The sequence below is a fragment of the Varanus komodoensis genome, unplaced genomic scaffold, assembly GCF_004798865.1.
Source record: "Varanus komodoensis strain SLA01 unplaced genomic scaffold, ASM479886v1 scaffold6_4, whole genome shotgun sequence".
Lineage (NCBI taxonomy): Eukaryota > Metazoa > Chordata > Lepidosauria > Squamata > Varanidae > Varanus > Varanus komodoensis.
In genome coordinates this window covers 4,252,914-4,278,654 of record NW_025336347.1, presented here as the reverse complement: position 1 = coordinate 4,278,654, position 25,741 = coordinate 4,252,914, and the positions used below count along the sequence as shown (strand labels likewise).

Genomic DNA, 25,741 nt, shown 5'->3' with positions numbered 1-25,741 from the left:
CGAACACTACCACTGCCACCAGGACTCGGACAAGTTGGAAGTAGACTCCACGTCCCCGGATGTGGCCATCACCTCCCAAGACCCTGGATCCCCGGACGAGCCTCATGTTTCCTTCTCGGAACTCGTCTCTTGTCTGGTTCGGTCGCTGGAAATAGAGGCCTACCATCACCCCAGCCCCAGCACCGACCGATTTTACGATATCGTCTGGGGAGAACAGTCCGCAACCATTGCCTTGCCTCTAATTACCACGCTCCGCCAGGCAGTGGTCCAGCCCTGGGACCAACTGGCACAACCACAAGCAACATCTCGTCGGTACGAGTCTATGTACCAGGTCAGAGAGGAAGATATTCCATTCTGGCTGCGCCACCCTAAGCCCAACTCTGTGGTGGTCGAGTCGTTCCAGGGCAGGGAGGCTCGGGGCCATACAACACCCCGAGATAAAGAAGGGAGGAAAGTTGATATGATTGCACGTCGGGTCTATGCGGCTGCAGGACTTGGCGTGCGCATATCGAATTATGAAGCGACTCTGGCACGTTACCAGTACTTCATAATGCAGAAGCTGGATAATGTTGCCTCCTCCCTTCCAGACCAACAGGCAGATCTAGCCAGGGTCTTTATAAAAGAGGCGATGCAAGTGGCCATACAGCAGTTGTCCACAGCAAGACATCACGTAGACACTGACTCTTGGGCCATGGTCAGTGCTATCTCCTTACGATGACATGCGTGGCTCAGGAATTGTAATTTCCCTGAAGAGATGAAGCGGAGGATAGAGGAGATGCCATTCGATGGCACTGGTCTTTTCCACTCGAAGACCAAGCGAAAACTCAAAGCCATCCACGAATCCTGCGTGACAACGCATCGCATGGAGCTCCCACAAACTAAACGTAAGTGGTCATGGTCCAGGCCTTATGGCTGCCAACAGTACCAACCCCGCCAACATTACCAGCAGAGGCAGCAGCGTAGAAGGCAACAGCCCCAGTAGCGCTTCTCTCAGGGCCGTTGGGGCTTCGACTCCGAGAAACACGCTCGTTGACGGTCCTGGCAAACCAATCCATCTTTCCATTCCCCACCTTACCCTCTCCCTTTCGGGAGCTGGCTTCAAAACCAACTCCCCATTTGGGGGACCATTACATCTGATAGGTGGGTGTTGTCTATCATTCAGCTCGGATATAGAATAGAATTCAACATTGTTCCACCATCGAGCCCTGTCCAATTTACGCCACCATCTTCGGTTCTGTGCAATGAGGTCTACCAACTTCTTCGTAAAGGTGCGATTCGACAACTTTCCCACACCGATGGGCTTCACGGATTCTATTCCCGATATTTTACGGTCCCCAGATGGGACGGTGGTCTTCGACCTATCCTGGATCTCAGGAATGTCAACAGATACATTAAACCAAAGAAGTTCCGGATGACCACCTTACAGAATATCCTTCCGTTGCTGAAAAAAGGGGATTGGTTCGCCTCATTGTACTTGAAGGATGCTTATTTTCATATCTCTATCCATCCTTCCCATTGATGCTTCCTGCGATTTACTGTTGGATCCAATATTTTCAAATTCAATGTGCTCCCGTTTGGTCTAGCTACGGCACCAAGAGTCTTTACAAAATGCACGGCTCCAATATGCGCCCACCTATGGCTTCAGGGTATACAAGTCTACCCCTACCTAGATGATTGGCTCATTGTGTCACAGACTAAGGCCAACCTCCTTGCGGCTGTCCATGCGACTTGTACTTTGTTTGATAACCTTGGACTATGCATTAATCTTAAGAAATTGTCACTTATCCCGACACAGGTCATCGATTTCATTGGGGCACGTATTGACTCCATGCTACAAAGAGCATTTCTTCCTCCATCCCGCGGAGCCATGCTGTGTGCCCACATCCATCGGATTCGACAACTAATGACAGTGCAGGCCGTCACCATACAAAGACTACTGGGGCACATGGCGGTCTCAGTGGCCATTGTGCCTTACGCAAGACTCAGACTTCGGCCGCTTCAATTGTTCTTCAACAGATCGTTTCACCCGCAACGGGACCTACAAACCAGGCTTCTTTGGATCCCATCCTCGGTCCTTCACTCCCTGATATGGTGGACTTTTACACGCAACCTGTCTACAGGCGTTCCGTTCCATCAGCCCCATCCAACTGTGACACTGTACACCGACACATCCCTCATCGGATGGAGTGTGGCATGTGCAGGACTTCGGGTCCAAGGAGCTTGGAACCAACAGGAAGTGGGGAGACACATCAATTTCCTCCAACTTCTGGCATTTTTCAACGCTCTCAAATCCTTCGAAACTGTTATACACAGGCAAGTTGTTCAGATTGCGTCCGACAACATGGCTGCTGTCTTCTACGTCAACAAGCAAGGCGGAACAAGGTCTCCGCTCTTGGCCCGATTGTCAATGCAGATCTGGGATTGGTGCACCCCACGGGACATAATGCTTTTGGCGGTGCACCTTGCAGGGACCGACAACATAGGAGCTGATACACTGAGCAGGCAGATGTCAACGACCCACGAGTGGGAGTTGGACCAGATGATTTGCACCGAACTATTCCAGTTGTGGGGATACCCGGACATAGACTTGTTCGCTACCCGAACAAACAGGATATGCGAACTGTTTTGCTCCAGAGTGGGCATCGGACAGAACTCGAGGGGAGAAGCCCTCATGATCGATTGGAGCAATGCTGTTTTTCTACGTGTTTCCTCCGATTCCCCTTCTGATGAAGGTGGTATCAAAGATTGTCCAGGACAATGCTACAGGGATTTTGATAGCCCCATGGTGGCCGAGGCAACCCTGGTTCACTGCTCTCCTCTTTCAGTCCAAAGGTGTTTTCTGTCGACTTCCACCGGTCCCTCACCTATTGACGCAGTGCAATGGAGCAATCCGACACCCAGACCTAGCCTCGCTCAAACTGACAGCATGGAGCATTCGCTAGATTCGGTCTCTCTATCGGTTCCGTTACCGTCTCGATTCACTGGATCCTCTCCTCAACTGCATACGCGACCGACTCCTCCTTCGGGATCAACAGTACCCGTCTCGGATTCGACGTTTTTACATCCTGATATCAGAGCGATTCTCGAATTTGCACCAAGACCTTCTACACGCCAGTCTTACTCAGCAAAATGGAAAAGATTTTCCTCCTTTGCCGACCGTCATTCCTTTTCTCTGCAATCAGCATCCATTGAGAACGTTTTACAATTTATGTTCGAACTTCACCATGTGGGACTTAAGCCTTCATCTATAAAGGTTTACACGGCTGCTATCTCACATTTCCGTGGTACCATACAAGGCTCAACGGTTTTTTCTCAACCTCTGATTCGTCGTCTTCTTAAAGGACTACAGAATCTACACCCGTCAATTCGCCTGGTCATGCTGACTTGGAGTCTTTCTGTTGTACTCCAAGCGCTACCGAAGCCACCCTTTGAACCTCTGGCGACGGTGGATCTACCGTCTTGTATCATGGAAAACTGCCTTCCTTGTTGTGGTTACTTCAGCCAGAAGGGCTAGTGAGCTTTGCGCTCTATGCATAGACCCACCATTTTTGAACTTCCACAAAGAAAAAGTGGTTCTTCAAATGGACTCAACATTTCTTCCTAAGGTGGCTACATCATTTCATTTGAATCAGGATATCACATTGCCTGCATTCTTTCCATCTCCATCAACTCTGATTGAGCGCTCTCTCCATACACTTAATGTTCGGCGCTGCCTTGCTTTTTACAGATCTCGTACAGAATCCTTTCGGAATTCTAACAGACTTTTCTTTAAATATGCTGATAATGACAAAGGTTCTCCAGTCTCATCTCAGCGATTATCAAAGTGCAGACCATTGTGTTGGCCTACCAGTTGGCTTGGATGGACTTACCTACCCTTCCAAGGGGCCATTCTACGCGAGCAGTAGCAACTTCGTCGGCTTTTGCGGCAGGTGTTCCACTTCAAGATATTCGCAGAGCCGCAACCTGGGCTGCTCCGTGTACTTTTGCCAAGCATTATCGGCTTGATGTGCGTGCCAGACAGGACTGTTGCTTTGGCAGAGCGGTGCTCTCTGCCATTCTTCAGTGATGACACCTCCCTCCTCTGAGTCTGTTAAGCTTGCTAATCACCCATATGTGTGATGCACAGAGGCCACGACGAAGAAAAGCAGGTTGCTTACCTGTAACTGATGTTCTTCGAGTGGCCATCTGTGCATTCACACAACCCACCTGCCGGCCCCGCATGGTGTTGGTGAGTGGACTTCTTCTTTTATATCGGTTTCATACTAATCTTACGGTACCGATGTGGCTTGCTGTGGTAATGTCATTCTCTACTAGGGGGCGAACATCAGTCTTCAAGACTGAGTAAAATGGCGGACACTCCGCTCTATTTATACTGTGGGGGGAGGGAGCAGAGTTTTTTCCCGCCAGAAACCATTAGCTTTCTAATCTTCTGGCCTAGGCACTGCGTAGGCGCAGCACCCATATGTGAGAATGCACAGATGGCCACTCGAAGAACTTCAGTTACAGGTAAGCAACCTGCTTTTAGATAATTTCCACACTGATACATTTCTCTGTCAGATTACAGCAACAGCAGCTCTGTGGCCATTTTGGCTTTGGCCAGTTACCAAGAGAAAAACAGTGACACTTTCATACTTCAGCAGAATTCTTCTTCTCATTTGTTAAACCATTTGCTCCTAGAAACTTACTGAATACAGTCTTTTTCTCAGTAAAGGACTATTATGGAACATGAATACTCATTGTGACTTCTGTTGTAATTGTTTTTGCTGTTTGTTCATATGCCTTCTACCATTTCTTGTTATGACATTCAAGTCGTCCCACTAAAATAGTGATAATTATGATTTGAAGTAAAATTTTGCACATCCATATATTTATGTGCATGTACATGTGCACATGTACACAAACACATGACCGAGGGTACAATTTAAACACTAAACTCAGAGGATTGAGGGTATCCTATGCAGGATAAAAGGAATGTGGAGGTATCTGTGCTCTTCCTGCAGAGCAGTTAGAGAGACCATTTTGGCATCTAGTTCAGTCCTTCAGAAAGAAAAGGAAGGAAGCTTGAATTGCTCCCAGGATAGATCACATTTTAGCAACAGCAGTTTCCCCACCCCCTGAGCCACTGACTGGAATAACCCCAGAAGTTCTTTCTGAGGTCGCTGCTATGACCTCAGAGAAGCAACAAGTTATGAAGGGGTATATGGCACAAATCATAAGGTTCCATTTTGCTGTCATGGAAATACCAGTTGATAGACATGTCTTCCCATTAATGTATCTCCTCTTTGGTTTTACAGCCATCTAACCAATTGGCCATCTTTTAGCAGAGAATTGGTTAAATTTATGTTGTATCTGTGAAGAAGGACTCTCCTGTTTTTCCAGAAACTACTATCAATCAGTGTAGTTTGGTGAACCCAAATTTGAATGTTATGAGAGAGAAAAATGCCGCTTTCAATCATATTTTCCCATACTATGCATCATTTTATAGACTTTAATTTTTCATTTACTCTTTCTTTCTAAACTAAAAAGAAATCACACTTTAAAGGAAGTTGTTGGCACCTCTAGATCATTCTATCTTTTTTTCTCTCTCTCCTTGCATATTTTTCAGGCTTGTGATAGCCTTTTTGAGATAGGAGTGAAAAGAAGTGTGAAAGGAAGCTACTCCAAATGTGGTTTCACCGCTGTCTAATATAAAGAAGTGATTATTTTTCCTTAATATGAAATTATGTTTGTTTTTCTAGTGTTTGTTTTCTTGTACATTGCCCTTGTTTGAGCAAGACTTCCACTTTCTTGCCTTTCATAGCTTCTTAACCCTGTTAAACATGCTGACATCCTCTCAGACTTCTATTTTCTCTTATATCTTTTGGATCATATTTCAGGAACTGGTGTTTTTGAGCCAAGTCTTTAAACTCATATTTACCTTCTCTATATATGTACATAAATAATATGTTTCATTTACGAATGTCACATAATCTTAATTGTAAGTAACAGATTATTTTAGTTGAAATGAACATAATTTCATTATTCTGTTTTCTGTAGATGATAACATGCTGCATGGACCAGTTTTTATTCAAGAACCAAGCAGTGTCATTTTTCCAGTGGATTCTGAGGAAAAGAAAGTCAAACTGAACTGTGAAGTTAGGGGAAATCCTAAGCCAACTATAAGGTTTGTTGCTCTGTTATACACTGTTTTGGGAAATATAGTGAAGCCGCAGAGAAAGGAGGCATGAAATCTTGATACTATAAACTTGAGTGGAAAGACCAGTAAAACCAAAAGCAGATCACCTGGGCTACATTCCAGAGAAGCAGCCATTTCAGTCTTTAATATCAGAAAAGCAAAGTCTTGTGATACCTTAAAGACCATCATATCTATAATCATAGGTGATTCAAAGGCTAGAGTTCACTTTATCAGGTGTCACTTAAATAGGAATAGAGGGTTACCACTTCATGCACTGCATAAACATTTATGCCATAATAAGTGTTTGTCTGTAAGATTCCACAATATTCTTGCAACTAATACATTAGATAAGCTACATTCCTAAAATGTGCTGGAATCTGCAATGTCTTGTCATGCTGTGCATATTTTGCTAATATAGTTCATTAAAAATAGGTTGTCAGTACAGACCATCTTGTCTTCAATTCCTTATAATCCTCAAAGTTACCTTGCTGTCTGAATTTACTCTACAAGCAAGAAAATTGGTAGTGTTGGCTTGGTTTAAATTTTTGGATCAGGATCTAATGTTAATGCAGAAGGTAACAAGCGCAGTTGCATGGATGTAAGTTTAACTATGTGATAGCCAAGAAATGGACACAGAAATGGGCACATTTTATTTTGATTATATTTAATAAATTTATTTTATTTGTATATCCCTCCGTAGCCAAACTCTTGAGGAAAGAAGGGATCAGAATGGAAGATTTAAAAAAGAAAGATGGAGAAAAGGGCCATAGAGTTGTAGGAGTCTGTGAAATATGCACAGAGAGCACAGCAGACAGTGATTTCTTAATCCATGTTAGTGACCGAGAAGAAAGTATATTAATGGAGTTTTATCATTTTAGTCATGTACGGAAATTCTGATTTCATGCTTGACGGGTAGTATAAAATGTCTCAATTGTTGTATTTTTCAAACTTATATATATGTGCTCATATATATAATATATGCACACATCCTTTAATATTAGCTAAATTCTGCTGTGACTGGCACTTTTGTACTGTAGGTGGAAGTTAAATGGAACCATTGTTGACATTGGTATGGATTATCGCTACAGCATGGTTGAAGGCAGCTTGTTGATCAATAATCCCAATAAAACTCAAGATGCTGGAACATACCAGTGCATAGCAACAAACTCATTTGGAACAATTGTTAGCCGAGAAGCTAAACTACAATTTGCATGTAAGTAGTAATGACACCATATAGTAGATATTGTTTTGTTATAACATAATGTTGAAAAACACCCTAAAAAACTGATGGCTTTCAAGAAATGGAATATACATTATTCCATTTAGGCTGTATCTTGATTTGTAGAATGAATTCCTCAATCTTTTTTGAAGTAAAAATACTTTGAAAGGATTGTTCTTGTCAAGAACTTAAGGAAGTGTGGCTCTGTTTTTAAGTTTTCCCTAGCACTGAAAAAGCAAGAAAGGAATGATAACATATAAAGGAAATTATTAGCATGATCAAGGTATAAATGTTCAGCTCCTTTTTAAATATGAAAACTATTCAAATTAACATGATCTACAAAATGCAAACCCCATGGCTGTTTTTATTTTTATATTTTTACATTATGAGAGATCTATTCAGAATTTTTTGTGCTGCTTTTGACCTTTGAAAGTACAGGTCACTTACACAAAGTCATATTATTTCTCTGAAAATCTTTGTAGGCCATTCCATTCTGAACTTTCTGCTGAAACTATAACATCATATTCTCATGCACCCAACACGTCTACTGTTCTATTACCTAATTATTATCAGTTATAGATAAGACTTACTTGTGGGTTTGAGTAGGAGTACTCCCATTATGCTGTTGAATTATTAGCTATTGTTTTTGTTATATATATTGATATGCTTCTTTTAAGAATACTCCTTAGAAGAAAGCTTTCAAAATACAAAGACAATAAAAATCACATAATAAAAATAAAGTCATAACAAATTTATACAAAACAGCTCAGCAAAAGACTGTGCCAACATTATCATCTATCTATCTATCTATCTATCTATCTATCTATTTAGAAAATTTTTATGCCGCCCCATTCGCCGAAGCCTCGGGGCGGCTCACAAAACATTAAAATATAATACATTAAATAATTAAAAAATATTACCATTACCATCCAGTGGGTGTCCTGTTTGTACCCTTTTCACTGTTTCTCTCCTTCTACCTTCACTTTGTCCAAATTATTTGTTGCATTTGTTGTGATGCTGATCTCAGTAAACCCAAAAATTAAAACATATACAAAACTGAAAGCCGATTTTTATGCCAGCCTTCTTTGAAAGATGATAGGTAGTAAAAAGTAATAGCCATGGAATGCCTAAGTCTTGTATTTCCCAGAATAATTTACAATATAGTATCAGCTTCTTATAGCCTAGTGTTGTTTGTTCCATGTGAAATGTGCTCTTGTGAAAGGTAGATAATGAACAGCTTCTTTGAGACTAATAACTTGAGATTCCAGTTTGTCAGGGAGATTGCCTCATAAATACTGCTTCCTCCTTTGGAATCCTCATGCTCTGTGGTATCCCAGATGTCACAAATCAAATAGCTGTGTTGTTCTGTAAACTAAATTCCAATGCATTATTATTCAAAGCACATTATCCAGTATAATGCCATCCTATTATGTGTGAAACTAACTTGCCTGACCACATATTCTAGCAGCATGGAAAATAATAAAATGTCAAATGCCATGACCAGAGCATTCGTACTGTTGTGGTCAAGAAATTATCTGCGGCACAACTTTTGCCTAATTCAGAGCCCTGCTTCTCACACCGACAGAGTAAAAGATGTGGGTTTGTTTGTTCCAGTTTGATGAATGTTCCAGTTTTCCCTTGGATTTCTCCAGAAAACAACTATTGCAGCCATTCCCCTCTTTCTGGTGGTACAATGGGGAACAGGATCCATCCTTGTACACTCCTCTTTCTGCCATTATGGCGAGCAGGGTACTTCTATGGCAAACATAAGGAAGTGAAGTGCTTGACTACCTGTTTACATTGAATAGTGAATGTATAACGCAAGGATCTTCTCTATCAAAAACACTGTGGTGCATACCAAATTAACATGATCAGGAAACAGAATTTTAAATATTGAACTTGACAGTTTTAGCAGTTTGTTTTTGTTTTTTCTATGATAGAAAGAAGTTTGAAGTTTGCCTCAATTTGTGAGCACAGTACATTAACATCTGTGTTCTGTTTAATTAATTGGTATGTCATTGTAGCCCAAGAACACATCTGGACTATAACAGAAACATTGATAGATGAGCAAGCATAAGCTTGGCTTGACTGATTTTTAATTAAGAATGTTGCTTTAATAAGCAAAGTTAGTTTCTTAGCCATGGAGTAGCAAATGGTGACTCTTACAACCAACACATTCTTTACACTTATCAGTGAAATGTCGCACACTTCATTCATACTTTGATTTGAAGCAGGATGAAAAGAAGAAAAATAGCATATCAGATTGTGTGTCGGGTTCTATTTTTTGTTTGTTTTGAGGTGATACATTCTACTCTTTAAAACAGTCAGCTTATGTTGTCTGACTGATAAGATTGCAAACTGAACTGTCTAGATATTGAAATATCCATGGTGGATTAAGTTTATTAAACAGGATTTGTTTCTAAAAAGCAAGTGTGCATCCATGTTAATATTGCATTCTTTTCAATCTGCCAGTCAAGTGCAGTATATGTAACTTCGATAGAATGAAATCAGCCTAAAGGACAGTTTGTGAAAGTCAGTTGGAGTCCGAACTGGTTTCTGAGCTCAAAGCCTCCTTGCTTGCAGAATTTCTGCCTTTTGCCCTTGTACAGAGAAATCTCAAACTACTTCCCATTCAAGCCATTTCAAATATCACTCAGGTTTCTAGTTCCTTGTTTTTAATAACGCTCTGTAGAATTTTATTTCTCTCTTTACAGTGCCATTTATCTTGAGTTTAACCTATCTTCCTCCAATACTCAGGGATTTCTTCACTGACTGTTTTTTGCACTCGTGGTCCCTGACCTACCTGAAGATCCAATCAGTCTCTCAAGCCTGGGAAAACAATATTGCTTTAGTGCTGGAGAGTCATTTTGTCCCACGAATCAGCACCTTTCACGGTTTTATCATTATTCTGCTGGGTGGTCTCCGCTCTGTTCCTTTTCATGCTTTACTTTAAATTCTGTGCCAAATTATAGCCATCCCAAGTTTAGAGACAAAGGCAAGAGGGTTACATTTTGAATACAAGGGCATCATTAAAAGATCTCTCTCTCCCCCTCTCAGTTAAGGACTAAATTATTCTTTGTGTAGCTTATTCCCTGCAGATTAAACTCTGAAGTAGCTATTTAAGCTCTTGAAGAGGTCAGAATGGGTCAGCAATTTATTCCTGAAATATGTATTTAGGTTACAAGCTAATTTTGATGAAAGTGCTAAGTATGTGCCCCCAAATACTTGCCATGTTATACATCGTTAACATTTAAAATTTTCTCATTGTTTCTTGACATATTAGTTGCCTTTTACATAGAATAAATTTTCAAAAAGTAAGGAATATGTTACATCACACTAAGATTAGTATTATCACACTAATAATATAAGAACTGATGATACTTTAAAAAGAAAAAACATTTTTGCTTGCAATGGCAAAGAACCCTAGTTCTAAACTCTATGCACCTTGCTTAGACATCCACATCCTAAACAAAATAATAACTCTGCATTTTCTTTTGGTAAGAATGGTTAGAATGATATTGCTATTCTTTTTCTGGGGAACTGATTTGATTTCTCAAAAAGACATAGACATATTTCATAAATAAAGGCTGCAATTCTGCCTACAGCAAGGCTGCTTTAAATTCCTTTAAAGTCAATTGGAGGTAAGCAACCTAACTGCATAGAGGACCACAAGCCAGAATTAACAAGGAACTAAGCCTAGATAGGAAATGCTGCGAGGAGCCTATATGCTGTTCACCTTATTCAGAAAGATGGTCCTTGGAGCTATGAATTATTAAGACATAACTGAGTAGCAAAATAAATAATTGATTTCATAAAGTGCTGTGTAGCCTTCTTTCCCTCTGATTTATTAAATTTGTCTCTTGTCCTACAGGCACCCATAGTGTTGGTCAGAACACTTTGATCCTTCTGCTCTCTGTTTGTGGCACATGATAAACCTGGATGCTTATAAGCTATGGTTCTTGAAACGTGGCTTAGCATTTCAATGCTGTTTTGGAGTGGTAGAGCCTGGCTTGCTAGGCTGCCCAGGGCTTATTCCAGTACATAGCAATGCACTTATTGGTGGATTGTAGTTGAGTTAATGGAGAGTCTGGTCTGCTTTGGTCATCCATGTTGCCCAGAGTAGCTACTGCTGTGTTCTGTCCAAACATCTCAACTGTCAGAGGAAGATGGCCCAATCCTTTGTGGCACTGTTGCAGCAGAGGCTGACTGGAGCCATACAAGCATGTGCTTTACTGTGTCTGGGGAATTAATCAATGGTTGATAGTGTTTGATTCTCTTAAAACTACGTAGGGTAGCCATAGGCTTTCAACAGCATTTCAGTAGGAATCATTTCATTTGTTTGTTTGTTTAAGGCATATTTACCGTGTCCTTTACCAAGGTCTCAGAACAGTGAGGATTTCGTGCCAAACTAAAGCAAAATTAAGATTTTGGAATGGATTTTAGGAACAGCTTATTGCAGGATTCATATGCTAGGTTCAAGTTACGTCAGGGCCCACCATACTTCCTAAGGGACCAGACTTCATTTATTGAACATGGGCAATGCTCATAAAACAGGCAGTGTGCTTCCTTTGTCACTCGGTAGACTTCTCTTAGACCTCATATACCTCGGATTAGGAAGAAAGCTTCAGAGATCAGACCATTTGGCTTCCAGAAATGTTTAATGCTCCTGCTTCTCTCAGTTTTGAAATTAAGCACTGGTGATCTGGAATGGATTTTCCTTCCATGTAGTTTATGGATAGTGCACATGCAGAAGCTTAAGATCAAGTCTAAGAGTTGAGCTTGAAAAGGCTACTTCATTTTCTTCTTAAAGAAAGTTGTGCTTTTGGCCTTTATTAGCTGCATTTGTCTCTGACAGAGCATTTCTGACATGAAAAAGTGATTTCTTGTTTGAGTACAAACCCCAGCTCCATCCTAGAAAATTACCACATGTGTTGGCTGTTCTACAATGGAGTTTAGCTTTAGACTATCAGTCTCTTTTCTTTTCTTTTCTTTTCTTTTCTTTTCTTTTCTTTTCTTTTCTTTTCTTTTCTTTTCTTATCAGTATTTTTGTTGGTTCATTTTATTGGATTGCTGTCATTGCCAGTAACTAATAACATTCAGAAAATGATCTCCCTCTCTCCCTCCCTCTCTCTTGCTCACACACACACACTCATGTGCACACTCACATGCACACTCACACACAGCAACGTTGCATCTAGAGATCATGAGACATGAGTTGGAGCTTAACACTTGAGTGCTCAGAAAGGAAGAGAGAGCTTGTACATAACTTGAGTTAAAAATCTATATGCATTATAATTATCACTATTACTCCACCTTTCTTCTTTTTTCAAGGAACCCAAAGTAGCTTACACATTTTTCCTCCTCTCTGACATATCCGCACAACCACCCCATGAGGTACATTAGGCTGAGAGCCAGTGACTGGCCCCAAGTCCCCCAGTGAACTTCATGGCCAAGTGGGAGCTAGAACATGGATTTCCTCGGTCCCCTAGCTAATACTCTAACCACTGTACCACACTGGCTCTCAGTAGGATTGGATATTTTGGAAATTAGGTAGAAAATTTAAAATGAGCTAGATGGTAACAAATACCACCATTATATTAAAAAGAAGCTCCTTCAGACCCATGTAAACAAAATAAGAAATGCCAACTATGCACTTTGCTTGTATGGTACATCTTTAAATATTTAAGGAAATGTTTCCTGGCACACAGATGAAGTAGTACAAACTCTGGGTAAAGAAATGAAATGATATGCAGCTAATATTGATTCCATGTAGTGATTCCTTTGAAACAACTTTATTATCCCGACTGATTGGCATTGGTTCCTTCATTTTATTTGATGGATGCTGCTGTTGTGAAATGACAGTTGTTCATAGCAAAATTATTGAACTGCCATTGCTTGATGGTCTGATTGATTGAAAAAGCCACTGGACTTTTTTCAGCTTTGGCACTGGTGTGCTTCAGAGGCTAGGCACTGATTTCAGGAATGGTCTGTAAAGTATAGCCGCTATCCTTATCAGCACTCTTGATTCATGTATTCTTTCAGTACATGGATCGGAAGAGCTGATAAGCCCAGTGGCTGCACTAATCAGCTCTCCTATCTGTATACTTATGTTGGCAGAAATTGTACATCTTACGTTAGAGTATAGGCATATTATTTTCTTCTTTGTGAAAATGTATGCAGTAACTCAGATACAGACCCGGTTGACTCTTAACTAATCACTGCATCTTAGGGTCATTATATGTGATGCTACTTGTCAGTTTGGATCACATCACTGAAACCTCTGGTGAACTGGATGAAAGATTCATTCATTCACGTATTTATAGGCCGCCTATGACTGCCAAAAGGACTTCCTAGGCGGCTTACATTCACATGTCATATATTCTATGTCAGCCTTCCCTGACCTGTTGCTCTCCAGTTGTTTTAGACTTTATCCCTTTGCATGACCAATGTTCAGGAATGATAAGAATTCTAGTTTGGAACATTTGAAGGCAGATCTCTGTTCTTTAGGCCAGTCCTCTGTCTGGCAACATACCCTTTTAATTAGAATTTTCTCACTTCTCAGAATTGGGGTGTGCAATTGTATCAGCATAAACTAAATATGTTTTTAATTTATGTAATGGATCTTATTATATTAGTAGACTAAAAACAGGCATTATTTAATTTAGATCACAAGCAGTGAACCATTTGGTGGAAAATATCTTGAGCAAATCTCCTTTTGTGTTATGGAATTTATTTTTTGTCTTAAACACATTTCTAGCATGTTTTTTCCTGTTAGATTCTTGTGTAATAATCTAATTGATTTGGAATAAACTTTGTTCAGTGTTTGGAGGTAGTTGCATCATGTGTCAGCTGAAATATGCCTGCAAATTATTTCCAGCTACCCATGTTTTCAACAGATGCTGAAATATTGGGAAAGAGTGGTTTAAACCAAGAGTTGATGGGAAAGAGAAAGAGAAGTTTAGGGGAGGGATGGAACAATTTGGATTTGCTTTGAATCTGACAGTCATAAGACCAGTACCCACCTGTATTCTTGCTACATCCCTGCAGGATTTGTTCCTTCTGAGCATTTGTAATGAATTCATTTTTATAGAAATATAAGTTTCTCATGCTTTTACCACTAAAGACAAGTGACTGCATAAAAACACCCTGCTTAGGTGCAATGTATGAAACAATATAGTTAATTTAAATATAAATGGGATACAATATAAGGGCGATAGAAAGAGATGTACATTCACATTTCTATAATCCCTGTCATAAACATTCAGTCCTGACAATAAACGATATCCCAGGCTCAAGTTTTTGTGAGTGCCCGGATGAAGGTCATATTTGCAGACCAACTATTACAAACCCTTGCAATTATAATAGTACACATTAATTAATATTGCCTTAAAGACACAATGGAAAAGGTTTTACATGAAGAACAGGGCAAAAATGCATTAAAAAACCCAAAGATACTATGCTCAAAAAGCCATTTGAGTTGATTCATATATTATATTTAGCAGCTGATAGATTCATTGAGCAGCTCATGGGAATGATATTATGGGTGCAGTGTAGTGTACAAAATGAAAACTCATGAAATATCAAAGATCAATCTCTATGGACAGGGAGAGCTCTTAATTTGCCATTCTTCTTGTTCAGTGATGCATTGTAGTTCTCTACATATGTTTCTCTGTTTATGAAAGTAGATGGTTAAGCAAGATGATATGCATCTACATCAGTGGCTAGATGTATAGCTTGACTTGACCTGTTCGTTGGTATCCTATGTTATGCATTCCATACTTTTCAGTGGGTCTACTCTAAGAAGGATTAACATGGCATGCAGCCCAATATGGCATGCTAGCTAAGTCTGCATCTTTCTCTTGCACCGGTTCTGCTTAGCAAATGTATTCACAGGACAGCCATTTGTACCCATAGCAGGGGGGGAAGGGGGCAGTCCATGTAAGCATCAAGCTCTACGTTCATTATGATTTCTGTGCAAAGGGCAGCTTGTTCCTAAACTCCCGCATGTACAGGCTAATTAGAAGACTGTGATTATATTCTTTCTTCCTCTCGAGAGGGGACTAAAATGTGATATCCTCTGCCCAGTACATGTGCATGTGTTTCATTTCCCAGTCTTGCAAACTATCACAGTGCAAGTGGGATAGAACAGCTCTGCAGAGCATGCTTTTCTTCCTGTTCTGTTCCTTCTGAGCCCTAAATCTATTGAAATAATTCTCTTATGCGCTGCACCTTTACACCAAGAATAAACAGATTCAGGAATAGGAAATCCTGTGACCTCCAAGTAGTTGGAAGTACAATGCTTATCAGCCCCAGGTAGCATCACCAGTGCTCAGGGGTTGGGGGAGTTGTTGCCCATAACATCTGGAGGACACTGGGTGTCCCACTCTTGGGTTAAATTAATAATAACTCTGAAACACTACTAGACAACTGGTTACCAAATGTACTGAAAGATAGATATTCTGAATTGCTGTATACTCAGAGCCTCAATAGGAGGCTCTTCTGCAGGAGCCACCCCTCAGAGTGGTGAGCTGGGTAGTAAATAGGAAAAGGACCTTCTCTGTGGCTGCTCCCCACCTCTGGAATAAACTCCCAAAAGAAATTCACCTGGTGCCATCATTATTTTCATTTCAGCACCAGGCAATATATTACCTTTGTAATATTCATTTTAACTGATCCTGATCTCCTTTCACTTATATTACTGCTCTTGTATTACTGATTATATTTGGTTTTAAAAAATTTAGGGCTTTAAAATAATTTAAATTGTTCTTTATTCAAAAATGTATTTATATGATTCTGTAAGCCGCCTAAGGGCTTTTTAAGTATTTGGTGGCATATAAATGGATATATAAATATATAAATAAATACACTGAATGGGGGCCCTTATTTTGCTTTCCATGTCTGCTTAGTGAATGTGGTCTACATTACAGGAAAGGAAAGAGTAACTGCTAAGATCCTGGAAACCCGGGTTGCTGACTGTTCTAGGAAGATGGAGGTAGACCATTTTGGGATGGAAACATAGAAACAGAGCGAGTCAGAAGGGGTCTCCCGGGCCATCTGGTCTGACCTCTGGCACCAGCCGGCTCTGCAGCTTTCCAAAGAGTCACTAAAGATAGCTCTGAGAGCCACCATCACTATGAAGCAAGATTGTAAAGGTCTTAGCAACACTTGTGTCTGCTTTGAACCATAGGCAGTACTCTGAAGTAAAATAGGAGTAGAGAGCCAACAGCCAGGAGCCATGCAACAAACTCTTTAGCCTGAACAGAGGGGTAAGACAAAACCAGAGCACAAACCAGGAGGCATCATCGGGATGCAGAGCAAATGAGGATGAGGCAGCCAGTAAGGAGGCAGGTCCAAACAATGCAGACCCAAACCCAAGCTCAGAAAGACCTAGTTCTGCAAGCAAAGTATTACTAGTGCAGAAGGCCCTCCCAGACCTTCTCCTGTCCAGCATGGGAGGGAAGGGTCAGTTCAGAGCCTGAAGCTTTGAAGCATCTTGGTCACCTGCTAGAACATGCAGTTTGTTGGCTCACTGCATGGGCAAGCAGTGCACAGATTCTATTGCTTCTAGCTCAACCCCCCTTCCCCATGCTTTGAAAAGTGTTGCCTAGAATGAAGAGGACTAAGACATGATATAGGCTGGCCTTATCCAACCTAGTGCCCTATAGATATTACAGTTAACTGCCCATATCATCCATGAACCATGGTTGTGCTGACTGGGACTGATGGAAGTTGAAGTCCAAAACATCTGGAGGGCAATTGGCTAAAACTGTACAAACCCTCAGAATGGATGTAGGAAAAGACTGTGTAGGACTAAAGTCTGTAACCTTAAACATAGTGTTTATTGTTTCCATACATTTAATGTTTTATGTCTCAGGCCATTGGCTCATCTAGTTCAGTATTACTTGCTCTGAATTGGAGCAGCTTCTAAAATTTCAGAGCAGAACCTGTCTAGCCCTAGGACACACATTTGATCCAGATGGTTCCCCCCAACACACACACACTGGGACACATTTTTGAAGAGGAAAAGAATGGATGTCACCCCATGAGACAGGTTGAAGGTAACCCAAATCAGCTTCCATCATTGTGGGACCTCTTTATAACATGGGAGACTCCTGCAGTTCAGCTTTGCATCCCAGCAGGTACATTATTCTATTCCCTTTAGTGCCTTTCACTGATCCAGTTCATGATCACATCACCAGCTGAAATCTGTACCAAAAGAGCAGCTAAGTTGAGTCAAAGTACAGCTTAAATGTAGGCAACAGCTTATTATGCTTATGTAAGCTGTGCAAGAATAGCCTCCCAGTTGTTTTGGTTTTGTTCTGGAGTTTAATGAAGTCCTTTAACCCACATTAAAATGTAAACTATTCAATTTACAGGTTTACATCTTGATCTTTGAATTGGTTTACAGCAGTGTCTGGTGATCACCAGAATCCTTCTACATAGGTTTTTTTCTTGCGATAACCAGGCATTGTTGTCAACTGTTCTAAAGTTCAAGACCTTACTGAATTTTTCAGAAGTTGCTTGCTGCAAATTGTTACAGGAAATCATTGCTTTAGATAGACAGACAGACACCAACAAATTTTCACTGAAATCTGTCGAGGAGGCAATCATTTAACATTTATTCATTATTCATGTATCATCACACAAGCATCTTGACGATTAAGTGTGAGGAAAGGCAAAGCTCATGATAGCACAGATGGGCTAGGTGAAATGTGAACAGCAAAGGAGTTGTAAAGAGCATGTGAGAATGAATTGTGCCTGGAAAATCCACAGCACTGGGAATACAGAGCCCAAAACTAACACTTAGTTAATAGCATAGTGCCAAAAGAGACCTGCATTGCTAGCAGCACATGGCATGAGGGACCGTGCACAATCACAAACATGGTAGATATAAACAGACAGGCAAAGCAAAGTTTTACTCTGCTGCTGAAGGTCTTTAAAAATAAAATAGTGAGGAATTTGGGGGAAAGGAAAGTTGGTAAAAAACAAAATTAGCATTTGAGACCTTTTGTTCTGTTCTAGTGAAGGGCAAAAAGAGAGGAAACTCAATTACCAGCAGAAAATCTCACTGAACCTGACATGGAAAGACTCCCATACGAGCCTGAAAAGTGTGCTTGGCAGAAGGGCAGGTTGTAATTTGCAGTATTCCCTAGAATCCCATAACCAGGCCACAAAAATTTAGCTATCGCATACATTCCACAAAATGTACAGTTTGGGTAAATACTGCTCTGCATTATAAGGCTGTTGTAAGAATTATGGAAATAGCATGTATTAATTGATTAGAATAATCTCTGTAAAATGATAAGGATCCTTAGTATTTGCTAAAACTGCTCATAGTATAGGAATGGGCAAATCATCCCATTTTGAGACCAAGTCACCTCAGATCATATTTTTTACTATTCCCATCCACAATTGTCTAAATATCTGCATAAACTGTGCATTTAAATACATATTTGCACAGTGCAATCTTAAGTATGTCTACTCAGGAATAAGCCCATTGATTTACTATTTATGTATTTGATTTATATTCTGCCTTTTTTCTTGCAAAGAACTCAAAGTGGGTTGCATAATTCTCCTCCTATTTTCAATCTTATCACCACAACAACAACCCCATGAGGTAGGTTGGCCTGAGAGTGTGTGACTAGTGCAAAGTCACCCAGTGGGCTCTGTGACTTAGCAGGATTAGAGCCCAGATTGCCTAAATCCTAGTCCTGCACTCTTAACCACTACACCACACTGACTCTCAGTGTGTATCTATGTATGTAATTGTATCTATAATGGGAGTTTAAGAGAGCAATCCCATGAAAATCTCTGATCTATCCTCTTGCCATCAGGGTGGAAGTGACAAGGAAGCTGTTGGTGTGGGGACTGGGTTGCTTTTAGCCTACATGTGGTTAATGAGGGAAAATCCCACCCTTTGGAAACAACCAGGAAAAATGAGTTACATGGCATGACTTTCTCCTTCTGATGATGGTGGAGCTGTAGATCCTCCACTTACTGGCACACACCCAATTTGCCTCTTTCTTCCTCTTTCTTGAGGTCAGAGTTCCAGCAAGAGGAAGCAATAGTCATACACACATTTCCAAGTAGAATCAAATAGTCAGCCTTCCTTGAGTTCCATACTATTTACTTAAGTAGAGTCTTGGGTTCCAGAGGATATGTAGCATTCATTGCAGAGAAGGGACAGCTAGGAATCCAAGCCTCTGATTAGATGTTATTAACAAGGATGAGTTCAGTAAAAGCTGCTTTCTTGGTTTTGGAAATTGGTTTTTGATTGGACCAATTGTGTGATAGCCATGATTTTTGATGCCAGTGGTCTACCAGCAAAGCAGAAAATTATTTAGTGACTGGACACACCTTCTTAATTATTCTAATCCTGCATCTCAAAAGACCCAGATACCATTTTCCAGAATCCTGTCTCAGAATAGTGGGGAAGTGCAAATGCTGATGAATAATCAAATTACAGTCTACATGTTCCAATCTGGGAGGATGTAAATCTGAACATTTTATATTAGATTTTATAAACATCGTATCCTTCAAGCATCACTATTATGCTGCCTTATCAGCATTACAGTTGTAGCAGCTCACCTCCTCAGACTTCAGTTTTCCCATTCCTTTCATCACTTTTCCCAATAACTTCTTGGAGCTGCTTAAGCTTCACTGACCAAGGAAACTGATCTCCAGGCTAAGCAATTACAGTGTAGAATCTTTGTGCATATTCCATTTGGGACTTCATACTCATAGTAGTACTATGGGACATACTGTTATCTTACAAAGTGGAGAGATTACTATCTCTCTAGACTTCTAAACCATATTGCCAAATAGCAGTTTTAATTTATTTTATAGATGTCATACTGGATTTTAGTCTTAAATATCTTGTACCGTCTTAAAAACAGTCAACCCCAAATTTATATACAGATGCTGATGTTGAGTACTTGGAATTAAACTATATACATTAGCACAAATTGTATGCTCAACCATAAAACATTTAACCTCTGAATCTGCTGTTTTATGTAATCATACTTTGAATAGTAACTAAACCTGAACCATAATCTACTTCATTCTAGAATATGTGGGACACTGGTAAAACTAGAAGTGTTATTGTTCTACTCTGGGACTTGCTAGCCTGGTTTGTGTGTGGTGAGGCAAACTAAGTATTACCTTAATTATGTAGTATGTCAGCAATTTTTTTTTTACTGTGGAGAATGTGTATAGCTTTAATCTGGATTGCAAAAGCAAGCAGGGCTGCTTTGTTTTGTTTTGTTTTGTTTTGTTATTCAGGGCATCTTTAGTGTAATCTCTACCCTAGAAAAAACAAATATCTTTCTCAGGGAGTAATGCAAGGTACTGAAAAGATCTGGAATCAAGCCCAAAGGACAACAACAGCACAACAATTCAAATTTGTGTCTACTTATTTACATATTTATTTATTTATGAAATTTGTATGCCGTCCAATTACCAGCATCTCTGGACGGCTAACAACATAAATTAATTAATGACTCACTCTGGCTGCAAATACAATATTAAAATTCAATATTAAAACATATTAAAATATTGATTAAATACAAAGGTCTTAAGCTGGCACCGAAAAACATATAATGACGGCGCCAGGCGGACCTCTCTGGAGAGCGCATTCCACAGTTGGGGCGCCACCGCAGAGAAGGCCCTCCTCCGGGTACTCTGTCTCCTGACTTCTTTCACAGATGGTTCCCGGAGGAGGGCTTCTGCTGCCGATCTCGCGGCGGGAGGGCAAATAGGGAAAAAGGCATTCCTTAAGGTATCCTGGTCCCAAGCCGTTCAGGGCTTTATAGGTAATAACCAGCACCTTGAATTGAGCCCAGACTTCGATGGGAAGCCAGTGGAGCTGGTAGAGGACTGGGGTTATATGAGAATAACGCCCAGGCCCGGCAGCATTCTGGCAGCTCTGTTTTGAACCATCTGAAAATCCGGACTGTCTTCAAGGGCAGCCCCACATAAAGCGTGTTATAGAAGTCCAACCAGGAAGTAACCAATGTGTGTGTTACTTTTGCTAGGCAATCCTCCTTCAGGTAGGGACGCAGCTGATGGATTAGCCAAAGCTGAAGGAAAGTGCTCCTCACCACTGCTGTCACTTGAGCTTCCAAGGACAGCTCCGGGTTGAGAAGTACTCCCAAGCTGCGGACCCTGTCCTTTAGAGGGAGTGCAACTCCGTCCAGGGCAAGACCCAAGTCACCTACCCAGGAGCTCAAATCACTGACCAACAGAACCTCCATCTTATCTGGATTGAGCTTCAGTTTATACAAAATGGAACCCTGCGGTACTCCATGGCATAGTTGCCATGGTGCAGAGCCAAAGTCCCCCAGCACCGCATTCTGGAATTGGCCTTCAAGGTAGGAGTGGAACCACTGCCAAGCAGTGTCTCCTACTCCCAACTCCGGCAGCCTATCCAGGAGGATGCCATGGTCGATGGTATCGAAAGCCATCATATGCATTACATTTGCTGTAAAGTCTTTCCCTGTGTGGATCTTTAAAGGACGCTGTCTCCTAAGAACAGCCCTGTTTGTAAAAAAGCATTTATAGTCCAAGAAGAAGACATTTGATTTTGGGAAAAACCTCAAAAATTGCACGGAGGTGAAACACATGTGGGCAAAAAGCCAGCCCATTCAGGAAGATCAGATGCAAGTGAGATGCAAAGGCATGCAGATGGCAGGGCAGGGGGCCTCATGGCTTCCCAGAGACCTGCGGCTTCAAATTAAAGATGTGGAATTCCAACCCCAGTGGGTCAGTTCCTAACATTGTCCCTATTTATTTCCCCAGGTGACACTAAATGTGTCTTTCATAACTCAGTGTCTTTGTTTGCTTTACAGTGATCCTGTGTGTCCTCAATTTGGCTTGGGTTCAGTAGACACCCGGAGGGGAGGATTAAACTTTCCCCCACATTATTTGCTTTCCAAAATTGCCCCACTCCTGGATGAAACAGAATTAAAAAAGAAGGAATAAAGTCTCAGTTGGCATCAACCGAGTTACTTCTTTTTAATCTCTGTGCCTAAAGATTGGTCAAATGAGTTCAGAAAGCAAATGGAAGCTGAAACGCTCTCCTCTCAGCGCAGGCTGGTCCCAATCCTGATTCAGTCACTCATTAATTAGTTTGTTTATATACCATTCAGCACCTAAATAGATTCCAGAACATAAAGAAGGAAAGATAAAAAGATTAAAATCCTATATAAAAACTGAATGGTTGGTCAAATAAGGAAGGATTCTTCAAACAAGGATTTATTTTTATTTATTTCCTTTTTTATTTCTATACTACCTGGTAACCAAAGCTCTCTGGGCAGTTCACAACAATTAAAGATTTGTTTCTTACTTATGGTGACTCTATGAATGAATGGCCCCCAAAATGTTCTGTCCTTCACTGTCCTCAACTCTTGCAAACAAAGAATTTTTAGGAGGAGCCAAGAATGGCACAATTTTGGTTTCTGCCTGATCTCCAGAGGCACAGAGATCGATACAAATGGTGCTGCCAATGAGTGGTCCCTTTCGTGTTGGGACTGGTGCCCTGTGCAGTTACTGTAAACAAAGATAGAAGAATCAGCTGCATGTGACACGGTTAACATAATGTTTAGTTTGACTGCACCTGTTACTGTGCTTAAAGGCATCCCTCCCACCCAAAATAATTTAAATAATTCAGTGAATGGAGTAAAAGCTGTGCTAAGCTAGGATGATTTCTTTCAGAACCACATGAGACTTCTGCAGGATATAGTTGTTACCATTTGCCAGTGTCCCTGTTTCAAGGTCACGAGTCTGGCTACAACCTGAATCATGTTTTTCCTTTTGTGTGCATGTGTGAGTGTGCTTGTTGGAATGGAACCTCACACACCTGAGTTAGGGTCTTCTTCAGGTCTTCCTACCCATCACCTTCAGACAAATGTCTGCACCAGTAACCTATTTTGAAGTCATGACTTTCATATTACTTTATGGGTTTGCACTGTTTTGTATAAATGGTTATATTTTATATGGGTAAGTCCTGACTTTGTGATCTAAGGAAATCAGTTGTTTTTCTACCAACACTGACATGATCTTGCACAACAGTGAGCAGCATCAAGTGCAGAGCCAGTGTGGTGAAATAGTTAAGAGTACTGGACTGGTACTGGACAAGCTAGCCAAGTACACAATGACTAAGCTAACTAGTTATGTCAACAGAAGATCAGTTAAAGAATTTACTCAAAGAGGGACGATTTAGTTTGAACAATTTAAATATTGGTTAAAGAAAACGTAATTTATACAAATGTCTGTGATTACCATCAGTACCAAAGCAATGCTGAGATTTATAACTATAAATATGTTTTTGAGAATTGAATGGGTATGATGGAAGAATGGTTGATAGAGACATTTGTCTATTATAAATGTGATTAAATGAGGAGTCGCTTGTTAAATTCTTAGAATGATCCTTGGCTCCCTACTTTTTTCTTACCTTCTTGTATAATCCTTCCCTGCCCCCCATTGTATTTTCTGAAAACACACACACACACACACACACAAGAGTGCTGGACTGGAACTTGGGAAATCAAGGTTCTAGTCCCTGCTCAGCCATGGAACTCATTGATGAGTTTGGGCCACTCACAAACACTCAGTCCAATTTGTCTCACAGTGTTGCTGTTGTGAGGATAAAATAGAGAGAATTTTGTAGGTTTCCTTGGATTCCCGAAAGGTGGGATATAAATGCAATGTGATAATAATGGATTTCATCAATCATCTGTTTTTATATTGTCAAGAGATCACTTGACTAGGTCAACTAGTTGCACAAGAATTGGGAATGCTAATCTGTGTTTAATAGGAAAACCGAACTGGTAGAGATTAAGGTTGTATTCCTTCACACACTTACCTGTGCATAAGTCCCACTGAACTTAAATAAGATTTAGAGGATAGATCGAGATAGGATTGCACTGTAAAAGAATGGATTGTGGGTGTGCATGTTGCTTTAAGAAATTTTGTGCAACATCAGTCAGCAACACTGCAGACAGAAAACCCAGTCCATCCTGTTAGGTCTCACTTGTTCGTAGCTAAGCATGTTAATGACTGACACAGGAATGCACCTTAAGTTGACGTCTGTTCTGGCCATGAAAGGTGGGTCATTGCGCTTGAGCTAGAGAAGTCAGATTTGCTTCTTGTTCATCCTCCTTCCTTCCTTTTTTTACTCCTCTGCCCCCTGATCAAAACGACTTATCACAGAGCATATACTGATTTTCTCATATTTTTATACATACCTAGTTTTCTGTGGCCCAAGCTTGGATCAGGAATATCCAAATATCTTGAATCTTTCTTCCTGTTGTTGTATGTGTGTGTGTTTGGGGGGGGGGGGGGGGCGAGAGGCAGAATTTCAGGGGAAAACAGTGGGAAGAGGGAAGGCTTAGCTCTCACACTTCCCTTCCTGGGTACCTTGTTCCCATCTGAATCAGGGCTTTACATGAGAAGAAAAGTACAAGAATAGACTCAGAAGCTACACAAGGGGGTCGTTCACAGCATTGCAGTGAGAGAAATAAGCTATGGTTATGTGCTGACTGGATTACTTTACTAACATAACTTGCTTTGCTGTTCAACTTGACCAGGACAGGCCATTACTGGAGGCAGGCAGCAACCTCCAGTAACAGCCTGTGCGTTATTTAGGGTTGCTGCACTCTCAGACAAACTAACTGAAAGAAACAGTAACCCATGACACAGTAAAGCATGCCAGTAAGGGTAATTTGGGGGATCTGACTAGCATATAACTGGCATGTGTGGAAGGATTAACAAGATACTCTGTCTTGTTAACCATGCTATAATTGTGCCGGCCATGTTGATCAGTGTAAGATGTAGTCTGGCCCTCAGGCAATTGTCTTTAACAAATTGTAATGCAAATAACAGAACAAAATTGATCAATGTTGTGAATTATCTGTAAGATAAACTAATGCTGTGTAAACCTTGTAATACTTCATTTATTTTTTTAACCTTGGATCATTTTATATTGGACTTCCCAACAAGATGCCACTGAGATGCTATTTGAGACCAGCTTTGTTTACTCATGTAATAGCCTCATGTACCCTTTATTTGGTCAAGCATATAGAACAGCTACATTGCAGAAATTTAATATACATATTTAATACTGTTAGTATCTCAATAATAATTATTATATAGTAAATTGATGTATTGCTTCCTACCACAAAAAGTAGCTCAAAATAAGTATGAAACCCAAAAACAATATAAACCATAATCAACACAGTAATATAAACAAATAACCCCAAAACATGAACTAAAAACAATAGGAAAAGTATTGCATTCATAAATACTGTCATTGTTTTCACTACCAAGCAAAAACATGCACATTTTCCCAT

The 25,741-nt window shown here is 40.5% G+C and overlaps 1 protein-coding gene across 1 annotated transcript in view; it reads left to right on the top strand.

Annotated features, from left to right (window-relative positions):
• The window catches only part of CNTN4 (contactin 4), a 428,771-nt gene that overhangs the window by 176,497 nt on the left and 226,533 nt on the right, over positions 1–25,741 (top strand). The window contains exons 3-4 of the mRNA XM_044451804.1: positions 6,037–6,163; positions 7,213–7,388. Coding sequence (XP_044307739.1) covers positions 6,037–6,163; positions 7,213–7,388 — 303 coding nt within the window. The remainder of the gene's footprint in view (positions 1–6,036; positions 6,164–7,212; positions 7,389–25,741) is intronic.